At 40.5% G+C, this 21,839-nt stretch overlaps 1 protein-coding gene across 2 annotated transcripts in view; it reads right to left on the bottom strand.

The window, feature by feature from the left end:
• Positions 1-21,839, bottom strand: part of herc2 (HECT and RLD domain containing E3 ubiquitin protein ligase 2) — a 69,875-nt gene that overhangs the window by 20,378 nt on the left and 27,658 nt on the right. For both annotated transcript variants that reach the window (XM_088078043.1, XM_042483663.2), the window contains exons 25-64: positions 21,631-21,734; positions 21,028-21,178; positions 20,232-20,446; positions 19,998-20,130; positions 18,818-18,945; positions 18,471-18,666; positions 18,240-18,373; positions 17,277-17,453; positions 16,545-16,681; positions 16,150-16,301; positions 15,840-16,031; positions 15,570-15,757; positions 15,273-15,465; positions 14,372-14,554; positions 14,089-14,273; positions 13,418-13,565; positions 13,137-13,333; positions 12,794-13,024; positions 12,547-12,685; positions 11,408-11,554; positions 10,812-10,954; positions 9,841-10,108; positions 9,512-9,654; positions 9,273-9,371; positions 8,545-8,713; positions 8,285-8,410; positions 8,050-8,158; positions 7,234-7,373; positions 6,958-7,148; positions 6,743-6,848; positions 6,063-6,154; positions 5,787-5,962; positions 4,864-4,975; positions 4,172-4,253; positions 3,855-4,089; positions 3,239-3,416; positions 2,536-2,617; positions 1,617-1,788; positions 1,394-1,538; positions 434-659 (exon numbers count right to left, since the gene is read on the bottom strand). In XM_088078043.1, the coding sequence (XP_087934169.1) occupies positions 434-659; positions 1,394-1,538; positions 1,617-1,788; positions 2,536-2,617; positions 3,239-3,416; positions 3,855-4,089; positions 4,172-4,253; positions 4,864-4,975; positions 5,787-5,962; positions 6,063-6,154; positions 6,743-6,848; positions 6,958-7,148; positions 7,234-7,373; positions 8,050-8,158; positions 8,285-8,410; positions 8,545-8,713; positions 9,273-9,371; positions 9,512-9,654; positions 9,841-10,108; positions 10,812-10,954; positions 11,408-11,554; positions 12,547-12,685; positions 12,794-13,024; positions 13,137-13,333; positions 13,418-13,565; positions 14,089-14,273; positions 14,372-14,554; positions 15,273-15,465; positions 15,570-15,757; positions 15,840-16,031; positions 16,150-16,301; positions 16,545-16,681; positions 17,277-17,453; positions 18,240-18,373; positions 18,471-18,666; positions 18,818-18,945; positions 19,998-20,130; positions 20,232-20,446; positions 21,028-21,178; positions 21,631-21,734 (6,324 nt within the window). The remainder of the gene's footprint in view (positions 1-433; positions 660-1,393; positions 1,539-1,616; positions 1,789-2,535; positions 2,618-3,238; positions 3,417-3,854; positions 4,090-4,171; positions 4,254-4,863; positions 4,976-5,786; positions 5,963-6,062; positions 6,155-6,742; positions 6,849-6,957; positions 7,149-7,233; positions 7,374-8,049; positions 8,159-8,284; positions 8,411-8,544; positions 8,714-9,272; positions 9,372-9,511; positions 9,655-9,840; positions 10,109-10,811; positions 10,955-11,407; positions 11,555-12,546; positions 12,686-12,793; positions 13,025-13,136; positions 13,334-13,417; positions 13,566-14,088; positions 14,274-14,371; positions 14,555-15,272; positions 15,466-15,569; positions 15,758-15,839; positions 16,032-16,149; positions 16,302-16,544; positions 16,682-17,276; positions 17,454-18,239; positions 18,374-18,470; positions 18,667-18,817; positions 18,946-19,997; positions 20,131-20,231; positions 20,447-21,027; positions 21,179-21,630; positions 21,735-21,839) is intronic.

Raw genomic sequence — 21,839 nt, 5'->3', positions numbered from 1 at the left:
AATTATTAATTTTTTCTATTTCTTAAAGATTTTTTGGGGTGCTTTTATTGCCTTTAATGGACAGGACAATTTGAGAGTGACGGGGGAGAGAGAGCGGGGGCGACATGCAGCAAAGGGCCGAGGCTAAAATCGAAATCCACAGTAGTTGCGGTGAGGATACAGCCTCTGTATGTGGGGTGTTGCTGTATCCATTGAGCCACAAGGCTCCCCGGGCATTTATTTTTTTATCTTAAATGTCAAAATTTCAGTTTCAGCAGTTTAATAAATATGAGCCATGGTCTAACAATGACAGATTAGCTCCCCCTTGTGGACTATCTGCAGTCTGCTAGACACACACAGTGTGTAAGAGTCTGTGGAAACTAAAGCAAAAAAAAATAATACAATTCCAGACTGTCAGTAAAGACGTGTGTGTGTTAATATGCTGCAAGATTACCTAAATAGGACGCTCCGAGTGAGTCCCTGGCCGTCTGGAAAAGTACTGGCTCGTGAACCGAGGGCGTCGTCACATCCACGGTGGTCCAGGCCACGCTGTGGGAGGAGCCACAGGCCACTCGAGTGATCTTCTGTCCCTCCAGACCCTGCACCAGGGTGGGCTTCCTGTTAACTGTAGTGGTGCCGTTCCCCTGCTGCCCGTGGTCATTGTCACCCCACGCATACACCTGACAGTAAACACAACAACGTAAAAACCTAATAACTTAGCTAACTAAAGCTGTAAGGGTTTCTTGCAGAGGCAGCAATACTATAAGAACCGAACAATAACGCCGAACTAAGGCCTGACAAAATTAAAGTAGAATTAAAAAACACAATTACAAAACCAAAAATGAGTAAATGCATTTAAAAGAATATCAGCAGTAAACACAGAAGTCGTCGTACTAATAATAGAATTAAACACAATCAATACAGAATAAAAGGATAAATTAAAAGACAAACTAAAATAGATTAATTAAAACCGATAAACTGACCATGACTGAATTTCATTGTGATCAGTTTTCAGTAAAAAAAAGCTGTATGTTGTCACATTAATTTCCACACTTTTAGATACACTGCTGAAATGTGTTGGTGAAAAAAAAGCCACACAAGAAAAAGTACAGGCATCGCTCCAAGCACTCAATCTTAACAACCTCTTTAAGTGTTCAAGTATTGAGTAGCTGCCTCTCATTATGGGGAGCGATGTGCTGACATTATTAAATTTGTTCTGAGCAAAGGTACTATAAAAGGTGAAACTGGCGGTGTGACAGCAAAGGTCAAAGGTGCCTGGAAAAGCAGATTGAGAGTCGATAAATAAAGTCCCACTACAGGAGGAGAAATCCACACATCTGAATCAGTGCCATGGCAGAAAGTGTCTGAACTATCTGAGTTTATAATACTCTTGATGGAGGAGGTCAGTACAAACCTGTCCTGTCTCTGTAACAGCAAGACAGTGCAGAGCTCCGACAGCAACGTGGACGATCTTTTTGCCCCTCAGTCCCTCAACCATCTGGGGCTTCCGCACATGGACGTCGGTGCCGTGGCCCAGTCGGAAATAGTCGCCTTTGCCCCTGTTTGGAAACACAAACCGTGAACAATCATTTGGGAAAAAAGGTGAATGATCACTTAAAGTCAAAGTATCATCTTACCAGGTCCACACAACTCCAGATTTAGTGAGAGCCAAAGAAAACTGCGCTCCACACTCAATTTGGCAGACGCCCTGCCCGTTGAGCCTCTCGATGTTCTGCGGGATGTTGCAGCCCTCACTGCCTCCACGACCCAGCTTCCCAAAATCCCCATCACCCCAGGAGAACACCAACCCTGAGAAAAACAAAACATACATTACCTACTAGAAAGTATAAAATATCTTTCCACAGAAAGTCATTCTGTGGAGCTCATTGTTAACCCTTTGAAACCTGGATTGACATCCGTTTTCTTGTGCTGTGTTCAGACGCCTTTCCAAACCACAAAAACCTTTAAAACCTGAGAATATTTGTTTGGTTTCTTTTAAAACATGGGGAAAAGGGAAGAAAGTGTGGTTTGTCTCCTAATTTTGCAAGAAATTAGGAAAGAGTGACAAGATGAAAATGACCTGAAAATTAGTTTAGGAGAAAGAAAAAAATATTAAATGTTTTTGGGGTTTTTTTTTAGGTGAAAATGTCCAGAAATGTTACAAAAATATATGTATGTGTGTGGGTTTTTTTTTTAAATGTATTCATTTATTTTTGCATTTTTTTTTAGGTTATTTTGTTGTTGCTGTTTTTTTTTTTTACTTTGGCTTATTTTCAGGTCATTTTCTTTATTTTTTTGTATGAACATATTTCTTGGTAATTTTGTGTAATTTTGTGTTAAGTTGCTTAATGCCTTCTCCGAATGTTTTTGAAAGGAATCAAGTCATTAGCTCAGGTTTTAAAGGGTTAACAGCATTTTTGAAAATATATATTTTAATATAAGTTTCTGACCAAATGCACTGTGTGGAACATTGGAATAAAAAAACACTTAAAAATATAAATCTCTAGTTCTGCTTGTGGTCTAAGAGGATTCCTTTAAGGACATTAACAGAAATACCTTCATCAGTGAGGGCTAGAGTTTGAGCATCTCTGCTCCCACAAGCCACCTGGATGACACGGTGTCCCAGAAGCACTTTTACCTGGATGAAAAAGTGACGGCAAGAATGAGCACATGGTCAATTTACACACCTTATAGTTTACATGGATTCTAGGGTTGAGCAATAGGACAAATAAATCGTCTATCTGCGACTGGCTGAGTACATCACGGGTTGTTTTTTTTTTTGCTGTTTTGTCATTTTATTTTGCTAATGAAATGGTCTGCCTCCAAAGAATGAATGAAAGTCACTGTTCAGTCAGCTGCTGTTTACAAAGAAAAATAGGTGTAAGAATATTTCTGCTCAACATTTTTTAATTTATTTTGTTTATTTGTTGGCCTAAAAAAGCTGACTTGTGGAACGTTGCCAATTCACCACTCGAATAAATCTCCGAGCTGAAAGTACCAGCTAGAAAATATCGGCAATTGCTTTTTTTTAACATTTCGCCCAACGGTAATGGATTCATAAAGAAAACATCATAAACTAGTCAAGCTCTACACATGATACATTTAATTACAAGGCGTAAATATTTGTCCTATTGCACCGGATGATAAAGCAACAGCTAAACATTACATTCTTAGTGCAGAGTGTCTCTGTGATAAAGTGTATTTTCTTCAGTGTCCCTGTAAAGTAAAGAAAGCAGTGAGGTAGGAGACACAGACATACCAGTTTAGGCCTCAGCTGAGTGGTGTTGTCCCCATGTCCGAGGCGGCCATATTCCCCCAAACCCCAGCTGTACAGCTCCCCGCTGGAGGTGATCGCCGCACTGTGAGAGCTGCCACAGGCGATGTCACGGATGCGCTTTGTCTTCAGCGCCTCGATCAACCGAGGCTTGTCACAGTTCCTAGGATGGAAAAACATATATGTCTTTAATTACATCATCAGAAAGTTGTCCACAACACTGCAGCTTGGAGATGAAAGAAATACTTTCTGAATAAGGAATTTACATTCTGGACTATAATAGAAAAAAGAAATCAACATCAGCCCCACGATCACAAATGTTAATGCAAATTCAACTAATTCTCAGAGAATTTTACATGACCGTGCAATTTTTTTGCAAACTGGACCAATCATTATAGTCTCCTATGTGTTTCACCAATCAAAACTTTCCTTGCAATTTCCTAATGAAGCTGCTGTGAAATCTGGCAGAAAAATGCCAATGCTGCCAAAATCCTGGAGGGGCTGCATGATTTATTCCACCATTTAAAGAATACCAAAACTGAGAATAGCAAAGTGCTCCTCTCTAAGAAATGAGCAGTATCTCCTCAAAAAGATAACCTACATTCTGCTGAAGTGTCCCAGTTTGCCATCGTCTCCCTCTCCCCAGGAGAAGACCTTCCCGTCCACAGTCAGGGCCATGGCGTGGCGTCCCCCAGAGTGCACGGCGACCTTCTTCACCACGTAGTTACTGAGAGCGGTGATCTGACGGGGGATCGGGATGGTCCCACTGGACAGGCCCAGTCCTAACCTGCCATTAGTGGCCTCTCCACACGCATAAATCTTCCCCTCGACCGTCACTAAAACAAAGCTTACATGTTAGATACACCATATGTGCAAGTTATTTAATAACATAAACTCAAATAATATTCTATCGCCCACCTGCAAAGAGGCTTTTGGAGCCTCCGGCCACTTGGACCACGTTGAGTGCAGACAGAGTTTCAGAGAAGGAGGGCACCTTGATCTGTGAAGGACACAAACAAAACTGATTAGAGATGCAGCCGCTTCTGAGCGTCTCCCACAGGCGCGACCTCAAGGACGAGTCTGCTCCGCTTTACATTCTCTATAAAGATGGTTACATAAGTGAGACATCCTCAAACAGTAAGCATAAACTGTTACATACTCAAAAGAGTATTATGCTGATCTGATAAACTGGGGCCACTGGTGGAAAACACAAAACTATAGTGTAGTACTTTACTATTACTGTATTTTACTTGAGTATTATCCTTCTATACCACTTCATACTTTTACTTTTCTTCATTTTAAAGGGGAAACATTGCACTTTTTTCTCTACTGCATTTAGATTTTACAATCAAAACGTTATAATCTAATACAAACTGGTAAAAATACATGTTTAAAATGACCTCCATCTGGACCAGCTATGACGTCAAAATACTCCAATCCAGATATTTATTATAGAATAATATGCTTCTCTGAAAGGGGCCATTCTCCTGCTTAAAGACTGAAGAGTGGTTTACTTTTGATACCACTTCATGGAGAGGATTTATGGCTCATGAACCATAGGGTAGTTTAGCCATTGACTCATTCTGGGTTGAAATATGCAAAAGCTGCACCTTGGATCCCTTGAGTCCTCCCAGCTGGTCCTTGTCATTCAGCCCCCAGACAAACACTTTGGTCCTGATGGTGGCGGCAGACTCCAATCCAGATGACTTCTTCCGAGCAAGACTAAAAGACAAAACAAAAACACAGAGTGAGATCATGAGTATGAATTCACTACATCTACGTTTCAATGTTTTTTTTTTCATTATTGTTTCAAAAAAATCACAGCTGTGTTTGAGTAAACACAGCTGTATAGTTAAATTACTCAACTGGAATTGATCAAACACTTTCTTAATGTAATTTTTATGGTCCTCAACCATGATCCTCTTCCATAAACGCATGAAGCCATTCACCTATGACCACATACGCATGGACAACTATGAAGGTTAGGGTTCAGCGCTGAACTTGATACTTTTAACAGTTTCTGCAAATGGTCTATTTTCTCTTCTATATTATTTTAGTAACAGTCTCATAAAACTGCTAGAAACTAAAGATTAGCTATATGTGTATTAACGAAAAGCAGAGGAACAGATTTCCCTTTTAGTCTCCTACGTTATACCTGAAGCTTGTTCAAAAACAAATGTTTTGTTATCAAAGAGAAAATAAATTACTGAAAAAAGGTGCTTAATTCCAGGTGCCGGTATAGTATTGGTTCAAATGTGAATGGTACCCAACCATAATTAGGGTATGTCCACAGACAATTGCTCAACATCCTCAATTTACTGGTTAATTTATGAAACTGATCATGGGATGGAACGTGCTTTGCTGCGAAAACACAGTCTGTACAAGTTTCCTCCTTAGAGGACAATAAAGTATGAACGTGAGTCTCATCGGCCTGCATCAGTAGAAACCCCGTGCTGTTAATGCTTTAATGTTTGCTATAGATGCGCAAAAAAGTCTGCAACCTGTCAGTCATCTGTTCTCATAGCCTTTTTACCTCCCAGTGGCAGTTTTATCATCATCCTCTTCTTCATTATCAGATGCCAAGAAAGGGACTGTGGCCAAGTCTTCATCCTCTGCTCTGATCCGTCCAACGATGCCCAGCCCGTGAATCTTACAGTCTATACCGGAGCTGCGACACTGCTTGATGGCGATCTCAATGTATCTGTGATACTGGGGGGAAGACATCATTCAAGTTATTACAATTTTAATATCATAAACAATAATTAGAAGCTGATATCACTAGCTAATTACTAGGTCTTAGCAGACTAACCTCAGTGCAGTCACTAAGGAGAAGGACGGTCGTGTCTGTGGGATTGATGTTAATCGTCTTCAGCTCAATTAAGTTGTTCAATGAGCTTCCGCCTGTATATTAAGAAAAAAAAATATTACTTCTGATGATAAAAATGCCCATCTGTCAAGAACAGCATAATGTTTATGCAAGAGGAACTATTTGAGGAGGTAGATCGCAAAACCACAATATAATCATTAAATGCCGAAAAAACAGAATCTTTCCAAACTAAGGGGCAACAAAGTGCTCAAGATGGGTTTCTTTTTTTAAAGAACAACAACATTGGCCCATCAATATCACATGTTCTGGTCTTGCCTGTTATTAATTCCTTTCTGGCAGGAGTTTTATGGTTTTCACACCTTTGTTTATAAACTGACTGAAGTATCATGATGACACACCTCAACATTCTGGCTCTATTTATGAATTTAGTTTTTCCCCTTTTTAAAATGTGTTTTTCTGGGTGCACATCTGTACTTTCATTCACTTTATTGGTCATTTTTAAATTAAATTCACTTTTGTAGTATCCTCTGATGTACCTGTGATTTAGAGAAGGCTTGGAGAGATAAGGCTACTAAGTCCTGTGAGGACTATCTGCTTGGACTTTGCCATATCTTAATAAAAGTAGAATTTAAATAAAAAACAAAAACATGAAAACAACTCACCTGACACAACCACTAAAGAGGGCATGTAGCTGCTGTCTGCTGGATCCACAATCATCTTCAGTCTGTGCACGAGAACGTCTGGAAAGAGCTCGAGACGAATCCAGTGCTGCAGAGGAAAGAATGACAAATCCCGACAGGTGATGCATTTCGCTTTAATAAAGCTAAACTAAAAAGGCTGTCAGCGGTTTATTAGAGTGTGCAATTCAATCTCCCACCTTTCCCTGCGAGCCAGAGGACTGCCAACACTGATCACTGCAGTCAATGAGGCGTGAGGCCTGGTTCACGGAGGATGAGACATTGAGGCTCTTGACGGCGCGGGACCAATCGTCAATCAGCATCCCGCGCTGGCTGCTGTGATGCTTCTTGAGCTGTTTTCCTGAGCGGCCGCAGAACGCTGGAGACTGGCCTAATCGTACGAGAGATGAACGACGCAGGTTTACAAACACATGTTGGAACATCACAGATGACGTCTGGGTGAATGTGTGACTAACCAGGCTCGTTGATTCTGCCAAAGGAATGTCTGGTGTTGTGTTTGCGGGTCTTGAAGCAGTTTTCACAGAAGTCAAAGTCGTCACAGTTTCTGCATTTGAACCTGGGGCCGTTTATAGGGAACATCTGACAGCCATCACACCTGCAGACAACACACATTGCATTTGAACATTTTGAGATTTAGTTGGTTAATTTAGCAGACAGTAACCCTGAAGGTAAAATTTGCCACCCTTTATGTGGACGTCCAGTCAGTGTCGGGTGAATTTTTTCAACAAAAGCATCAATGTCCTCAATGCGTGCATGTCCTCACATAACAGGTCAATTAAAGTCCGGGTAAAGCGATAATTAAAATGTGTTCTGAGTTTGTCACATCACAGAAAGATGTGTTATTAAACACCTGACCAAATTTGAATGATCAAAAAAAAGATCGGCAGGTATGTAAAAGAAGGTCTCAGAATCATGAAAACATGCACAGTATTCTCTGATCTGAAACACAGGGGCGTGTCCGCTGGCGGAGCGGAGGTCACGCCAAATTTCGGGACTATGCTAATGATGCGTCTCCTTTTTATACTGCTACATCGTCAGGGGCGGGGTTATGCTGAGTATAGCTCCAATGCATCATCGAGCTATGGTTTTAGGCCCGCCCAAAAAATCTTAAAATAACGAAAATGGTGAAAAAACAGTCTAACTCCAAAATTCAGTGCTATATAGTAAAGGGTCTTTGTAACTTGTTTTCAACAGTCAGTTTTCAACATTTAGAATGTGTTTTGAAACAAATCTCTGAGTTCACTTTACCCGGACTTTAAATATATTCATACCTCACTCCAGGGTGAACACTGGGCACCAGTTCCATTTCAGACAGCAAGCCGGTCCAGTGGGACTGCTGTGGGAAGTCTACGATCACATCCTTTCCATTGGCACTGAAAGCTGAAACAAACAATTCAGCTCAGTTAGTACAGACAGAAAACACCTTTAATAAAGGTGTGTGTTCAGATTTTAAACCCAATATGTAACTGAACAAACTCAATTCAAAGGCTACAGGGAACGGCTCACCTTTCACAACCCCAACACTCCTGTGAGTGACGGAGCCCCATTTGTACTTTGGTGTGGTGACTGTGGGCTTCACCCTCACTTTGTCACCAATCTTTATATGTGAGGGAGAACTTTGTGGTGGGAATCCTGGAAAACAATAAAGAAAATAATTATTTTGCATAACATGTCAACAGAAAACACGCTGCCAAGATTTTCCAGAGCGACTCACTTCTCACTTTCATTACAAGAATCAGGTCATGTTAAAATTAAAATAAACTTACCAAGCAGCTCAATGTGGATGTAACGGACCCAGTATGTCCCTCCTTTTTGCTGCCAGTCACATTGCACATTCAAGTCGTGAAGTCCATCTCTGTCTAGCTTGATCACTTTCCCGACATCTCCATCATACACTTCCTCGTACGTTCTGCAGCACTTCACCATCATCCCCACCTGCAGAGAGTTAGTGATCTGTCAGACTGTCACATTTCATTAATGCACTTAAACCCTCTGACACTTGAGCTAATTGGTTTGATTTCTTTCAAAACATGGGGAGAAGGCAATAAGCAACATAACAAGTCATGGCCCAAAAGTTTGCAAAGAATTATTTAAAAAGTTACAAAATAATTACCAGAAAAAGCAAGGGATTAAAAAAGCCTAAAACAAGAAAATAACCTTATAAAGTGTTGAAAATAAAAAAAAAAAATCATATATATATATTACTTTATTTTTGGTGTAATATTTTTAACTATAAAGTTTATATTATTATAAATATAATTTTCTGGACATTTTTCCCTTTTTTTTGGTTCATTTTCTAGTTATCCCTCTCTTTTTTTATCTAATTTGTAATTTCCTTTTGCAATTCTTGGGATATTGCTTGCGAAGATGGTCACAACTAATTTGCTCAGGTTTCAAATATTCAAACAGCTTGAGAAAGGTGTCTGAACGCAGCACGGAAAACTGATGTTGATCCGAAGGGTTAAGGAAATCTTTAAAAGGCTGCTGCTCTCACCTGAATGTTTTCTCTCACATACACAGCGTAGTCATCGTTGCTCTGGAAGTCTGATCTCTTCTTAAATGTTTGGCTTTCAGTCACCACTGCACCTGGAGGCTAATGTGACACACAGACAATATATCACATATAAAGCTATTCTTAATCACGTCATGGGGACAATTCGACAGGCTGTGTGACAAGTGACTCAGTCCATTATTGAGCGAGTTGTTGCAGAAATAAAAGACAAAGTAATGTACCACAGGGAATGTCGGCTCGGCCTCCTCCAGCTCCTCCAGCACCTCCTCGTCGGAGTATTCATCTGACACGGTGTCGGCATCTGACAGCTCGGTGACGTGAATGTCTGGATGGTCCAGCAGCCAACCCACCAGAGCCTCCACACCTGATGTATACACTCAATTACTCTCCAAAAGCAGAATTTCACATAGTGACAAAAATATAGCAAACACAGTGACAGCTACAGAGTTTCAGCTCGAGTAATAGTGACATAGTGACAGAGGGTGGAAATTTCACAAACAAGTATTCGAATATATTCACAAATTCAGGTTTGTGTCAGATGAAATTATACCTGGGACACCGGAGGCGCTGCCTGTAGTTCCGGACAGCGACTTCAATGCAAATTCGATGTTTTTTCGTGGGAAGCCCATCTCCATGAGCTGGAGGACTATGGGTAAAGGAGGGACAGGGGAGGTCTTCTGCTTCTTCTGTTTGGGAGGTCGGACATGTTGTATGGTGACAGGCGTGGTGGCCTCACTGGAGCTGCTCTCCTCAAACAGCGGGGAGGACGGGTGGGCCGACTCCACAGCCAGGTACTGACACACGGCCAGAGCTGCAGCCTGCAGATACAGCGATACACAGAGCGCTGAAGTCATACTGAAAACATGAGGTCGAATGTATGCAGTGCCAACACTTCGTCTACATCCACACTCATTTTATTTTGTTTTAATACACATACATTTTGTTACTTTAATGCCTAGTGTCCACACTTCTATGGCAGTTTTAAACCCATAAAACAGAGACTTTTGAAAACTATGAGGCAGACAATGTTCGCTTCCTGATTGGGTCTTCTCAGTCACAATGTGTCTTTCCTGACTGGTGACAGCTCTATCACATCATCCTTTCCGGAAAAAAACTATTCATCTAAGCCTTGACTACCAGTGGTGAAGTCGACATGGACATCTGTCCAGATGTCATGTTTCTGTTGTCAGTTAACACTCTAATATGTCACCAAATTTGCTTTGCAACAACTCCCAATTCTGTTTTTTGCTGCTTTGATCCCCTTCAGAAACATTTCCACCTCCTCATCAGTCAAATCAAAGAAATCTCTTGACTTCTTTTCACCATTGCTGTTCCTACTCTGAAATATTTTCTGCATCTAAGCAACCAGCCGCAGAGTTAACGATGTATTTCCTGTTTATAGCAGCATGTGCATGCCCAATGTACATGCTCATGTGATATGTGTCTTCAGGCAAGTTAGTATGGAAGGAGATTATTTTTGAAACTGTGCTAAAACACTCTGAGAGAGGCCTACAGACTCACCTCCATCTCTTGCCTGTCAAAAATGGCTTTGATAGGGGAGGGCTGAGTGGCGGCAGACAGCAGCTGCTGCAGGAGGATCAGCGGAGGCAGCGGACCCTCTGGGGACAAGTCTCCCACATCAGGAGATGACACCACTGGGTCCTCTGTAGGCAAAAAACGGGAGAGTTATCATAACAAGCCCAAACTGAAAAGATATAACAGCAAAATGGTGCTTCAAAGGTCTGTCCATAACAGAACGATTTTCTAAAGTCTGATCAGCAAATCAGTTAACATCTACACACATATGACTCAGAGCGACCTCCAAAGTGTGAAAGTCAAGTCTGTCCTGCCACACAGTACAGTGGCTGCTGTGTTGTGTCGGACTGTACTAATAATGAAAACACAGCTCATTGTGACCAAATGCCCCCCCACTTCACCCACTGGGCGCCATGATGTTTCTCCAAAGCAGCAGAAAGTTGAAAGGGAAAATTATGTTGATCCAGGGTTATACTATAGTGCTGAGCTGCACTAAAGAGCACCAGCTTTCTATAGAAAATTGTTCTGACCAACTTTCAAGATTCAAGAGAAAGCCAGCCCTTCTCTGGGTGAGGGCTTACCACTGGGGTTGGGTCCGATGTCCACGACTGCAGGCTGAGAGAGGATCTGCCTGAGTTTGTCCTGATGAGACAGCAGGGCCCGTCCTGCCTTCAAGATATACAGCCTCAGCTGCTGGCAGCGCAGCAAATGGATGTCCACCTGGTCAGCTGGAAACACAAAAGGTTTGATTAAATCCATCGGCCTACACCTGAGGCTCTGAACACTAAATCAAAGCATCCTCCACACCTTTTGTTGTGGTCATTACTTGTAGACCAAATGAGACATGGTGTTATTTATCGGACGAACAAAATCATGCATATGGTCAGGCGCTTTATCAACCATTAGTCTAAATGCAGTCTTTTTTCTTTTTCTTTTTATTAACCCTTAGGGCTCGCTTTAATATTGCACACACTCATATTGCTCTGCACACAAAATGTGTTTTTCAAAATCAGGCTATGAAAAATATTATACATTAATATGACCTTCTACCTTCATTGAGTTCATCTTTTTAAACATCTGTTCTTATCATAAATATCAAATATCCATTAATTTTCAGAGTTTTAACCCTTTTAATGCAAGGTTTTTGTCATGATGCCACTTTGATTTTGAAACGTAAAAAATTGTTTTCAATATACTACATGCAAAGTAGATTATTATTATTTTTTTGATTATCACAGCCGAGGATATGTCAATAAATTTTTGAGCAACATTGATTGTGACAGTGCACCAAGTGGAAATAGCATGCATTTTCCCCATATGGCAAATATAGTAAAAATGACTTAATCAGGTGGAAAATATTGAAAATTACAAATTCCAAGGCAAAAGCCCAGAATGACACCCAGAAATAATACAAAGCATGTTTTTATGCTTTGATGGCTGCAGGACCATAAATCTTACTTTAAATGGGTTTCCATGGTGCATTTTTTGCACCGTATGAATGTAAAACTTGCTGAAAATTCAGAGATAAAGTAAAAATACACAATCTTACAAAAGATTATGCCATATGCATGTACACAGCCAAAATTAAAATAAAAAAAAATGAAAAAAGAGCAGCGCGTTAAATGTGCCAAACAGTCCCTAAGGGTTAAGTATGATGTTTATGCATATAAGAGCATCAGCTCTAAAACATCTGTGTTGTGTCTCTCAGGAGGTTCTGTACCTGTTAGCCCTCGACTCAGGGACTTTTTCATGCGTTGTTTCTCGAGTTTGCTTCCAGCCAAACTGACCAGCTGGGCCCAAACTGCAAGCATGGGCTCAGTGAATGGCAGGTTCTGCACACTGAAGGATACTGCAGGCAGCTGAGGAAAATGACAACAGAAAAAGCAAATAAGTACTTTGTTGTCTAAAGTAAAAGTAGAGCTAACACACTGGCTGTATGTACACATGAGCACTGAAACACTTCATACCGGTTTGAGATGACTGAGCAAGCAAACCCTGCAGGTCCTCATCTCGTGAAATTGGACAGTGATGCGTCCTTTTGGGGTGATGCGAGTAACTGTTCCCTCCCCGTACTCCTCATGAATCACTTGGCCTCCCAGCCTGAGGCGCCCATCAATTCCTCCAATGACGGCCATCACTGCCATCAGACTGCCGACCCTGGGACCTTCAGAATCAGGGAAATACTCCTCAAGGAAACACTGTAGTAGAGAAAGGGGACATTTAAAATGTATCAATACTGCAGAATGAAAACGTCAGTTAACATTTTAACAAACAAAATAACTAAATCTATAATACTGTAGTAAGTCTTACTGCTTCGGACTGGCAGCTTGCCATAACCTCTCCAATGGAGCTCAGCTGAGTGTTAATGTAATCGTTTATCATGCTGTTCCACTGGCCGAGAGAGTGCAGAGTGCGCAGGACAGAAACAATCTCCTCCGCCAGCGTGCTGCTGTGAGTTGCTGTGAGAGACGCCTGAGGGCGGGACTTCCTCCTTCGCAGGGAACCCTCTGTGCAGGAATTAGCATTTTAGAAGAAAAAAAAAACAAATAGCAGATTTTCACAAAGGGACGGAGTGTAATTCATGACTGTACCTCTCAGAAGTGGCAGGTCTGATGAGCAGGTGCTTAGAAGGCTTCCCAAAAAGTTAAACAACTTCTCCACCAGGAACTTCATGTCCTGAGAGCGCTCCGTCTTGTCCCACGAGGGCAGGACTGCCTGCAGAAGGCGCAGTGCCAGGATCTAAAAACACAAAGGATGCAAAAAACAGAAAGTGTTACTTTCACAAAGCTGGTTTCCATCCTAAAAAGTTTGGGAAATGACCAATAGTTTATAAATAAGCCTCCAAAAAAACAAAAAAATGTCACAAGAACTGACTTTGTTACAAGTCGATGCTAAAAGTATCAGTCTACCATTAAATGCAGAAGGAGAAGGAAGAAAGACCTGGATATTTTGTGAATTCTTTTCAATGAAAATGCCACACATTCACACTATGTTACAAACGGCATTAACTTTTTGTCGCCAAGAGTTGAAAAATTTTTAACTTTGGGTAAAAAGTCAATAACCAATAGTAAAAATGCAATAGTCACGGTCACTTCAAATTTACCATGGTATTGAATTGGGAATCAAATATCGTGGAATTTCACTTGTATTGGTATTGACTTCTAAATTTCTACCCACAACAGTACGCAAGTCTACTTTACTCATGTTCTTCCCCTTGAAATACTGTCCTACTAGCATGAGGAGGACATTATAACTGACCCACCTGTCTCTGCAGAGTGATGGCATTGAAGGACTGGTGTCCCTCAACAATTCGGATGAGCAGGCTGATCCACGCAGAGGTGCTGAGCATGCTGCACATCTGTGGCATGAGAGCGATGCTGCGTATGAAGCCCAGTGTAGACCAGCTCCTGTGCTGCTCCCGAGACACCAGCCTGTGGGAGTGACACCCTGACAACAAAGATGGGTTGATTAAGAATAGCATAGAATCTAAAAACTTGTCATGTAAAGCAATAAAATGCTATTTATCAACGTGGCAGTTCAGCTACCTGACTTGTCATTAGCTCCACTCTCCACAAGCATCCTCAGGAGCCCACAGAGGGTCCGAGTAGCGTCTGTCTGCAGCACCTCTGCATAGATCCCAGCTGTCAGAGACAGCGTCTTCAGCAGGTTGACTGTGCTGGTTAGCATCATAGCTGTCGGGTGGCTGCTCTTCTCTATTAGCTCTCCTTCTGCATCAAGAGAGATCGTACATGTCAATATCTGAACGTCACATTTTGCTTGGAACTGTTCTGAAGTTTTATATTTGTTTAAATAGGAACACAGATATCCAGATGATTTTAAGACAAAAATCACTTGGAAAAACAAATAAAAACCCTCCGGTTGGTCCACTTTTACAAGTTGAGAGTGTTTTGTGGAAGAATTTAAGTACAAGATGTTGCTACAGGATCACAGCTGGATACAAAAGAAAAAGTGCACTTCTAAGCAATGGGAGCAAATATTTATCGAAACAGGACAGGCTGTCATGTAATGAAAACTCTTAAAGAGGTTTTTCTTTTTCCATTTTAATGAACGATATTAAAGCAGTCTGCCAAGAGCGTTCTGCTGGGGGCTATTTCCTATTGCAAATAATGAGTGGAAAATGTCCAGAAAACTATATTTAGGATATTACTAATTACAAATTCAAATTATGTTACAGGAAAAAAAGAAAAAAAAACACAATTTGTGGTCATTTAAATCTCTTTTTTGTGTGTGAATTTTCAGGTAATTTTCTTGTAACTTTTCACTAATTTCTTGACTATTTTTTGGGCCATTTCTTGTTGAGTTTCTCGTCGGCCTCTTTACAGGTTTTTGAAAGAAATCAAGCTTATTCATGATTTCAAAGGGTTAATTTGAGCATGAGCAGATGGTACGTGCCATATTAGAGGGCGGGCAGTATCGTAATCTGACCTGTGTCATCCTCGGTGTCTGAGTCCTCAGTCGGGGGCTGGGCAGCTGGTGGTGGCTCTGCCAGCTTAAGGTCATATTTCCCCTCTTTGCCCATCCTGTACGAGTTGGTGCTGCTGGTATCCCACTGGACCCTGATCCAGCCGTCCTCGCCCAGCTCCCCGATGACCCGACCGAGACCTGGTGCTGGACCATCCTGGACAGAACATTAACAGAGTCAAACCACAGTGTCTTACCTGCTTTAGTTAGAAAAACAGAGTCCATCAACTACCAATGCGGCTTTAAACCAGAATCTGGTACCTGATCTCCCCACTTCCAGTCGACTCCCCTCATAACTCTGGTGCCAATCTTCATCATGGCAGCCAGCTCAGGGCCTGAGGCAGGGAGGGGCGTGGGGGCGGCCTCCTTTCTGGACTCCTCCAGTACTGTGGCCGAACCTCCGTGTGCACACAAACTCAGGTCCTCCTCACTGCTGTCAGTGCTGGGCCCTGGAGAGACCACAACAGCAGAGACGTCAAACACCTCCGTCCATATGTACAAATGTCTTGTATTTGTTTGGACGTCACTCACCTATGAGCCTGAGGATACTCTGTGTGAGGGCCAATATGCCAGAGTTTAGTAAGAGGCTGAGGCTGTTGGACCCGTGTTTCAGGGACAGCATGTGTATCATGGCTAGAAGGAAGCGGGCCTGCGGAATGGTACCCAGACTTGGTCCCGCCGGGTTCTCATTGGTGATGGTCTGCAGGGGAACAGGCTGCACACCTGGTTACAAGAGCAGGTGGTCAAAAAGTCAGTATGTGTTTCTATAACAGCTCTTTAAGTTACATAAGTACGAGTTAAGTTTTCTGAGATGAACCAGCTATATGACCGCGCCACTCACCGAGCTCTTTGAAGCGGGCGCTGGCCTCCAGCAGGATGTTGCGAACATTTTGGATGGCCCAAGAGTACAACTTGCCAAAAGTCACCTCCAGAAGCATTCGGTTGAAGGGAGGGATCAGATCCACATCCTTCAGGCAGTCAGACAGGGGCTCTCTGAAATGGAGAGTTGAAACATTAGAAGTTTTAACACCAAACCTTACACCACTTCACTATTAGTGAAGTTTCCATTACAAATTCAATGTAGTACAGGGTGAGCAGTTTATATACAAAAGATCACTTGAGAGGCGAATCATATCTATAACACAGCAACTAAGATATCAAGTCACCCAAAAAGAGTCAGGGAAATTTCTAAAAATTTTTTTTTTTTTTACTATTGATCCAAAACTGTTGACTTACCCAATGTCGGTCCCTTCAGGTATGACCCTCTGCCAGCCGCAGAGCATTGCATACTGCACAGACGGCAGCAGGAAGCTTTTGGACGCCAACTTCAACATGGTGTCAATGCCCTCCAGTCTCACCTCAGCCCTCTCCAGCTGTAATGTAACGAAGTGAACATCTGTCACCTTTTTACATGTCAAAAGTAAAGTATATATATATCTCCTTTGTTTGTATTTGGGACTCATTCATGTCCCTCGTGGCCAATGAAACATGTATCAGTGACTGAAAAGTAATTGTTATATGGATAACATGGATGTATTGATCCTGCCTTTATTTTATTTATCTTATTACATTGATGTTTATTATATTACTTTACTACACATATATATATATATATATATATAATTAATTATATATTATTAACTTATTATTTTTTTAAATTTAATTCATCATTTATATATTTCAATAAATTTACTATCTGTTATTATTATTATTATTATTATTATTATTATTATTATTATTATTATTATTATTATTATTAGTATTGTCATTGTTCATTTTATTCTCTCTGTCTGTGGGGGTGTGTGACCGTATGGGGGGGATATATATTTGTACACTGATGTACATGTTTTGATATACACTTGAAATTTCAGTAAAAATATTGTTTAAAAAATAATATAAATCTCACTGCATTTTTAATTGTTTTTTTTTTACTGAAAACTCAGTGATGATCTGTCGTTTTACAATCACCTGTTTGAGAAGACACTTCCTCATCTTCTCGACATCCAGGGGCTCCTCTTTCAGTGCAAACTCCACAATGGTGGCCATAAGGCTGGACTGAGAGAAGGCACCCTGAACACTGTGTTTCAGCCAACGGTACTTCTGGACGTTTGTCACAGTGCTGAGGAGCGGATGCCATTTGTCCTGCTGTAAAGCAATAAAACAATTAAGGAATGTCAAACTATGCAACCAAAGACATTTTTAGGTGTAAAATTAACCTAAAAATATATATACACTTTGTCTAAACTCTTCACTCATAAGAGGAATTGTTATGCTAAAAAGTGATCAGTTATTCTCATTATTAGTTTCAGCTCCAGTCTGTATCCCCGTGAGGCCTGGTGTATTTTCATATTATCAAAATTGGCCAGAAAATGATTTAAGTAGCAATAAGGGAACTTATTAATTTGCTCCCTTGTAAAATGTTGCATAATTAACCCTGAGAAACCTAGAGTGACATCACTTTTCTTGTGCTGCTTTCAGATGCCTTTCACAGTTATTTAAACCTTTGCAATATGAGCAAATTGGTGCGATTTCTTTCAGAAACATGGGGATAAAGGCAATGAGCAACTTAGTAAGAAAAGTTTCACAAACTATAAGAAGTTAGTAGATTTTTTAAAAATAAATAAATAAAGTTAAGGAAAATGTTTAGGGAAGAAAGCTAGGGGATTTTTTTATAATTATCAAAATTACATAATTAAAATTACATTACAGAATTATTACAAATATTTTAATTTTTGCAGGGTCATTTCTGTGTTTTATTACTTCCTTTTTCGTTTATTTATTTATTTGGTTTTTTAACTTTTTTTCAACTTAATTTTCTTGTACTTTTTACTAACTTTTTGGCCATAAATTTGATAATTTCTTCTTTTGTTGCCCATTGCCTATTTCCCATGTTTTCGAAAGAAATCAAGCCAAATCGCCTCATCAGAGTACCTTGGTTGTCTTGCTAGTGGGTGACTTCCTGTCAGCAGGCGTGGGGCTGATGTTAACATTAAGTTCTTCTTCATTGGTCCCTTCATTCTCCAGCTTTGGCTCTTCAATGTCAGCAGACTCTGACTTCTTAGGCACTAAAAAAACAATAACAGAATACATTTCACTTCAGAAATAGTTGTATGTGAGAATTTAAAACCCCGTCACTGTCCTGCAGATTGATGAATGACCCACCTCTTTTTTTCCTGCGGTCCCTGATGAGTTTTTGGGTGATCCTCCTCCAGCGGGGCTGAGAGCTCAGCAGCTTCAGTTTGGACACTATAGACAGGTCGTTGCTTACGGCTGGACGCAGCTCATTGAACAGGAAGCGCAGACGCTCGATGACAGGGGCGCACACTTCCTTATACGAGCGACCTTGTTCCTGATGGGTCTAATTAAAGTGGGACAACACAAATACGTGATGAAAAGCCCAAAACTTTCCTTTGTCACAAATTATTGGAACTTAGGAATTAATCCGAGCTCTTGTGTTTTATCACGATGCCTTTCTATTACAGTACAGAAGCTACATGCAGTATTCATACCTTGATTAAAGAACACTTCGCCTGGTAGACCATGCGGCACACGTCAATCACAGATTTAGGGAGGGACCTCTGTTTTCCCTGGTCCACACCCAAGGCACATTGACTGACGAGTGAAAGAGCAACGTGACCTGTGACAGAAAGAGATTTTACACTTTATTAATGAACCAGTGAATATGAGAAGATAAAGCAGATCAGTTTTGAAATTATTTAAAAGTCGAAGACAGAAAACAGGCAAATAACAGTCATTTTGCTAAATAGATCAATCAGTACATTAAATTAAAGGTTCCTGCAGCATCAGGCGAGGTAGATTTAAGACTTCAAGACTTTTTTTTTAATGTCCCTTGGAATTAAGTTTCAGTCCAATTTTCTAATAAACAAAATTGAAGGACAGTTTCATTTTGCCCAAATGGTAACTGTAATATAGTGTAGTGTTTTTTATTCTGCATGTGAGATTCCACTGCTTGGATTGTCATCATGAGGAGTTTAAGCAGAGGAATTTATTAAATTATTAAACCAAAAAAAAAATGTTACCAATTGTTTCCAGATTTTACTATGCAATGTCAGTAAAAAACAATTCAGAAATCCAATAATAAAATTCTGAAAATTGATTAATATTAGATATTTATGGTTAGGACTGGTGTTGGTTAAAAAAAATAACTCACTGAAAGTAGAAAATTATATTACTGAATAATATTTTTATAGCCTGATTCTGAAAAGCGCATTTTGTGCGCAGAGCAATACGAGTGTGTGTAATATTAAAGCGGGCCCTAAGGGTTAAGGTTAGAAAAAACTGAGTTTGGGTTAAAATGAATTGATTTCTAGCCTTCTAGGCAAACGTCTCCTATATGCAGGTTTAAGCTGAGGAGAGGACAGGAGAAGTTATTAGTAAAAGCTGTAAAAATGCAAAAAGTAAATGTAAATTGCAATGTAGCAAAACAATACTTCTGAAAAAGTGGTGTTCTGTTGTGTCAAGTGTAAATCCATAATGAGACTCTGAAAATGTGAGCCCCTTAAAAATAAAGTTAAGGGGTTCTGATGTTGGAGATTGTGAAAGTACAAAACAGAAAGATTTCAATGCATCTCCGTATTAGTCATTACAATAAAAAAAAAGGCCAAGTGAGCCAAAATAAGCTCTTAATTCCCCCTCAAACAGCCCGTCTGAGAGCAGTTGCTAGGTTACCGAGGTCTTGATGTTTGAGCAGGCAGCAGAGCAGCAGGCGGCCGACTTCCTCCACAGGGTGCTCCGGGGGGAAGGTGATGGGAGTAATAAGATGGTACTGCTTACAGCAACGCTCTATTTGGCATAAGAAGTCCTATAATAAAACAAAGACAACAGATAAAGCATGACTTTATCCTTCAGCTGCGTGGAAACTGTGCAGCTGTTCTGTTTGGTTGAGTCACAGTTGCTTCGTACCTTCACAGTGTGGTCCTGAGTGTTGTTGTCAGCAATAGCCTGCAGGAAAGGCTGTGCGTGGTCACTGAGGGTGATTCTGCGGGAGTAGAGTTTGGCCTTGTCTGGAGTGGTCGTACCCAGGGAGCTGCAGTGGTCTTCATCCTTTTCTTCATTGTAGTTATAATGGATCTGACTGGTCTGCAGACCCCCAGAGAAAATGGAGGACTGGAGCCATTCTGTGCAAAGAGAGAAAAAATTACTGATAAGCCTTTGAAATCTGGACAAATTGGCTCGATTTTTTTCTTCAACTACAAAAGACATCACCAAAAAAGCAACTTATTTACCCAATTACCCAAATGAACCACAAATCAGTAAGAAGTTAATGAAAAAAAGTTACGAGAAAATAGCCAAAAAATTGGAATTTAAAAAAACAGGGAAAGACCTGAAAAAAGAAAGAAAAAAAGAAAGATTTTTAAATACATATTCATATAAACTATAAGTTTATTTTTCTGGATATTGTCCCAAAACAATTTTTTAATAATATTATTATGTCTCCTTTAAAAAAAACTAATTTTCAGGTCATTTTCTTTTCAACTTTTCCCAATTTATAGCAATTTGCAGCTCTCTTGCCAAGTTGCTCATTTCCTGATTCCCATGTTTTTAGAAGAAACCAAATAAATTTTCTGAGGTTTCAAAGGTTTAAGTGCTTGCTCAATCCAGGTTTCAAAAGGTTACAATTGGAACCACCTAAAATGCAGAATTTGGGAAAGAGGCATCTTGATTTTAAACCAAGTTGCATAAAAATCACTGAACCCACTGGCACATTCAATCTCCATGGCCGACAGCGGGGTGCTCTTGGCCAGGTAGGAGGCGTGGAGACCGAGCAGCAGCCCCAAGTTCCTCTCTGTGTCAATGAGCGGGGAGGAGAGACTGCTGAGGTCGGGGGTGGTGACGGTCTCCTGGTTCGGCTGCGGATGATAAAACATCCAAATTTTAAAGACTCCCACTTATACTGCATCGTTCAAGATGTTATGCAACACATCGAACTGGAAAAACTTCACAAAACTTCACTGAGGTTTTACATAAAACTTGTCATCTCTCCATTGAATAAACATCCTCACAGCTCTTTGCTACAATAACTAGATTATACTCAATCTGATATGTCAATAAGCAATATGTAAAGCAGCTCTAAACCTTGGTTAATATTTATATTCATTATTTACTGTACATGCCCAATTGCTCATTTGCTTTTTTGACGTGTTTGTAAATTCTGCACTTATTTTGTAATATCTAACATCACTTGTCTGCAGCGTTCACTGATTGTTTGTCAATTTAAATACCAGTTAACAGTTAGTTCACAGACTATAACCAATTTTGAAGAGACACTAATTTTGAAAACGTGTATTGGGACAGTCGGTACCTCCATATACTGGCCGACACAGAAGGCCTGCATCGACTCCCTGGTGTCTTCAAACTGCAGAGCGGCTTCCAAAGCAACCACCGGGTCCTCTCCTGCAAACTGGGCTGTAAGAGCAGATACTTTGTTTTATCAATCAAGGACGAATCCTAAACTGCAGCTTGATTCAGTGTTTGACAGTAATCTTCTCTACTTTTTCCAGAAAAAGGGTT

Source organism: Plectropomus leopardus, chromosome 5 (genome assembly GCF_026936395.1).
Source record: "Plectropomus leopardus strain MGB_pleo_1.0 chromosome 5, ASM2693639v1, whole genome shotgun sequence".
In the NCBI taxonomy this organism is placed as follows: domain Eukaryota; kingdom Metazoa; phylum Chordata; class Actinopteri; order Perciformes; family Serranidae; genus Plectropomus; species Plectropomus leopardus.
Note: the sequence above shows the minus strand (reverse complement) of the source record. Positions and strands in the feature narration are given on the sequence as shown.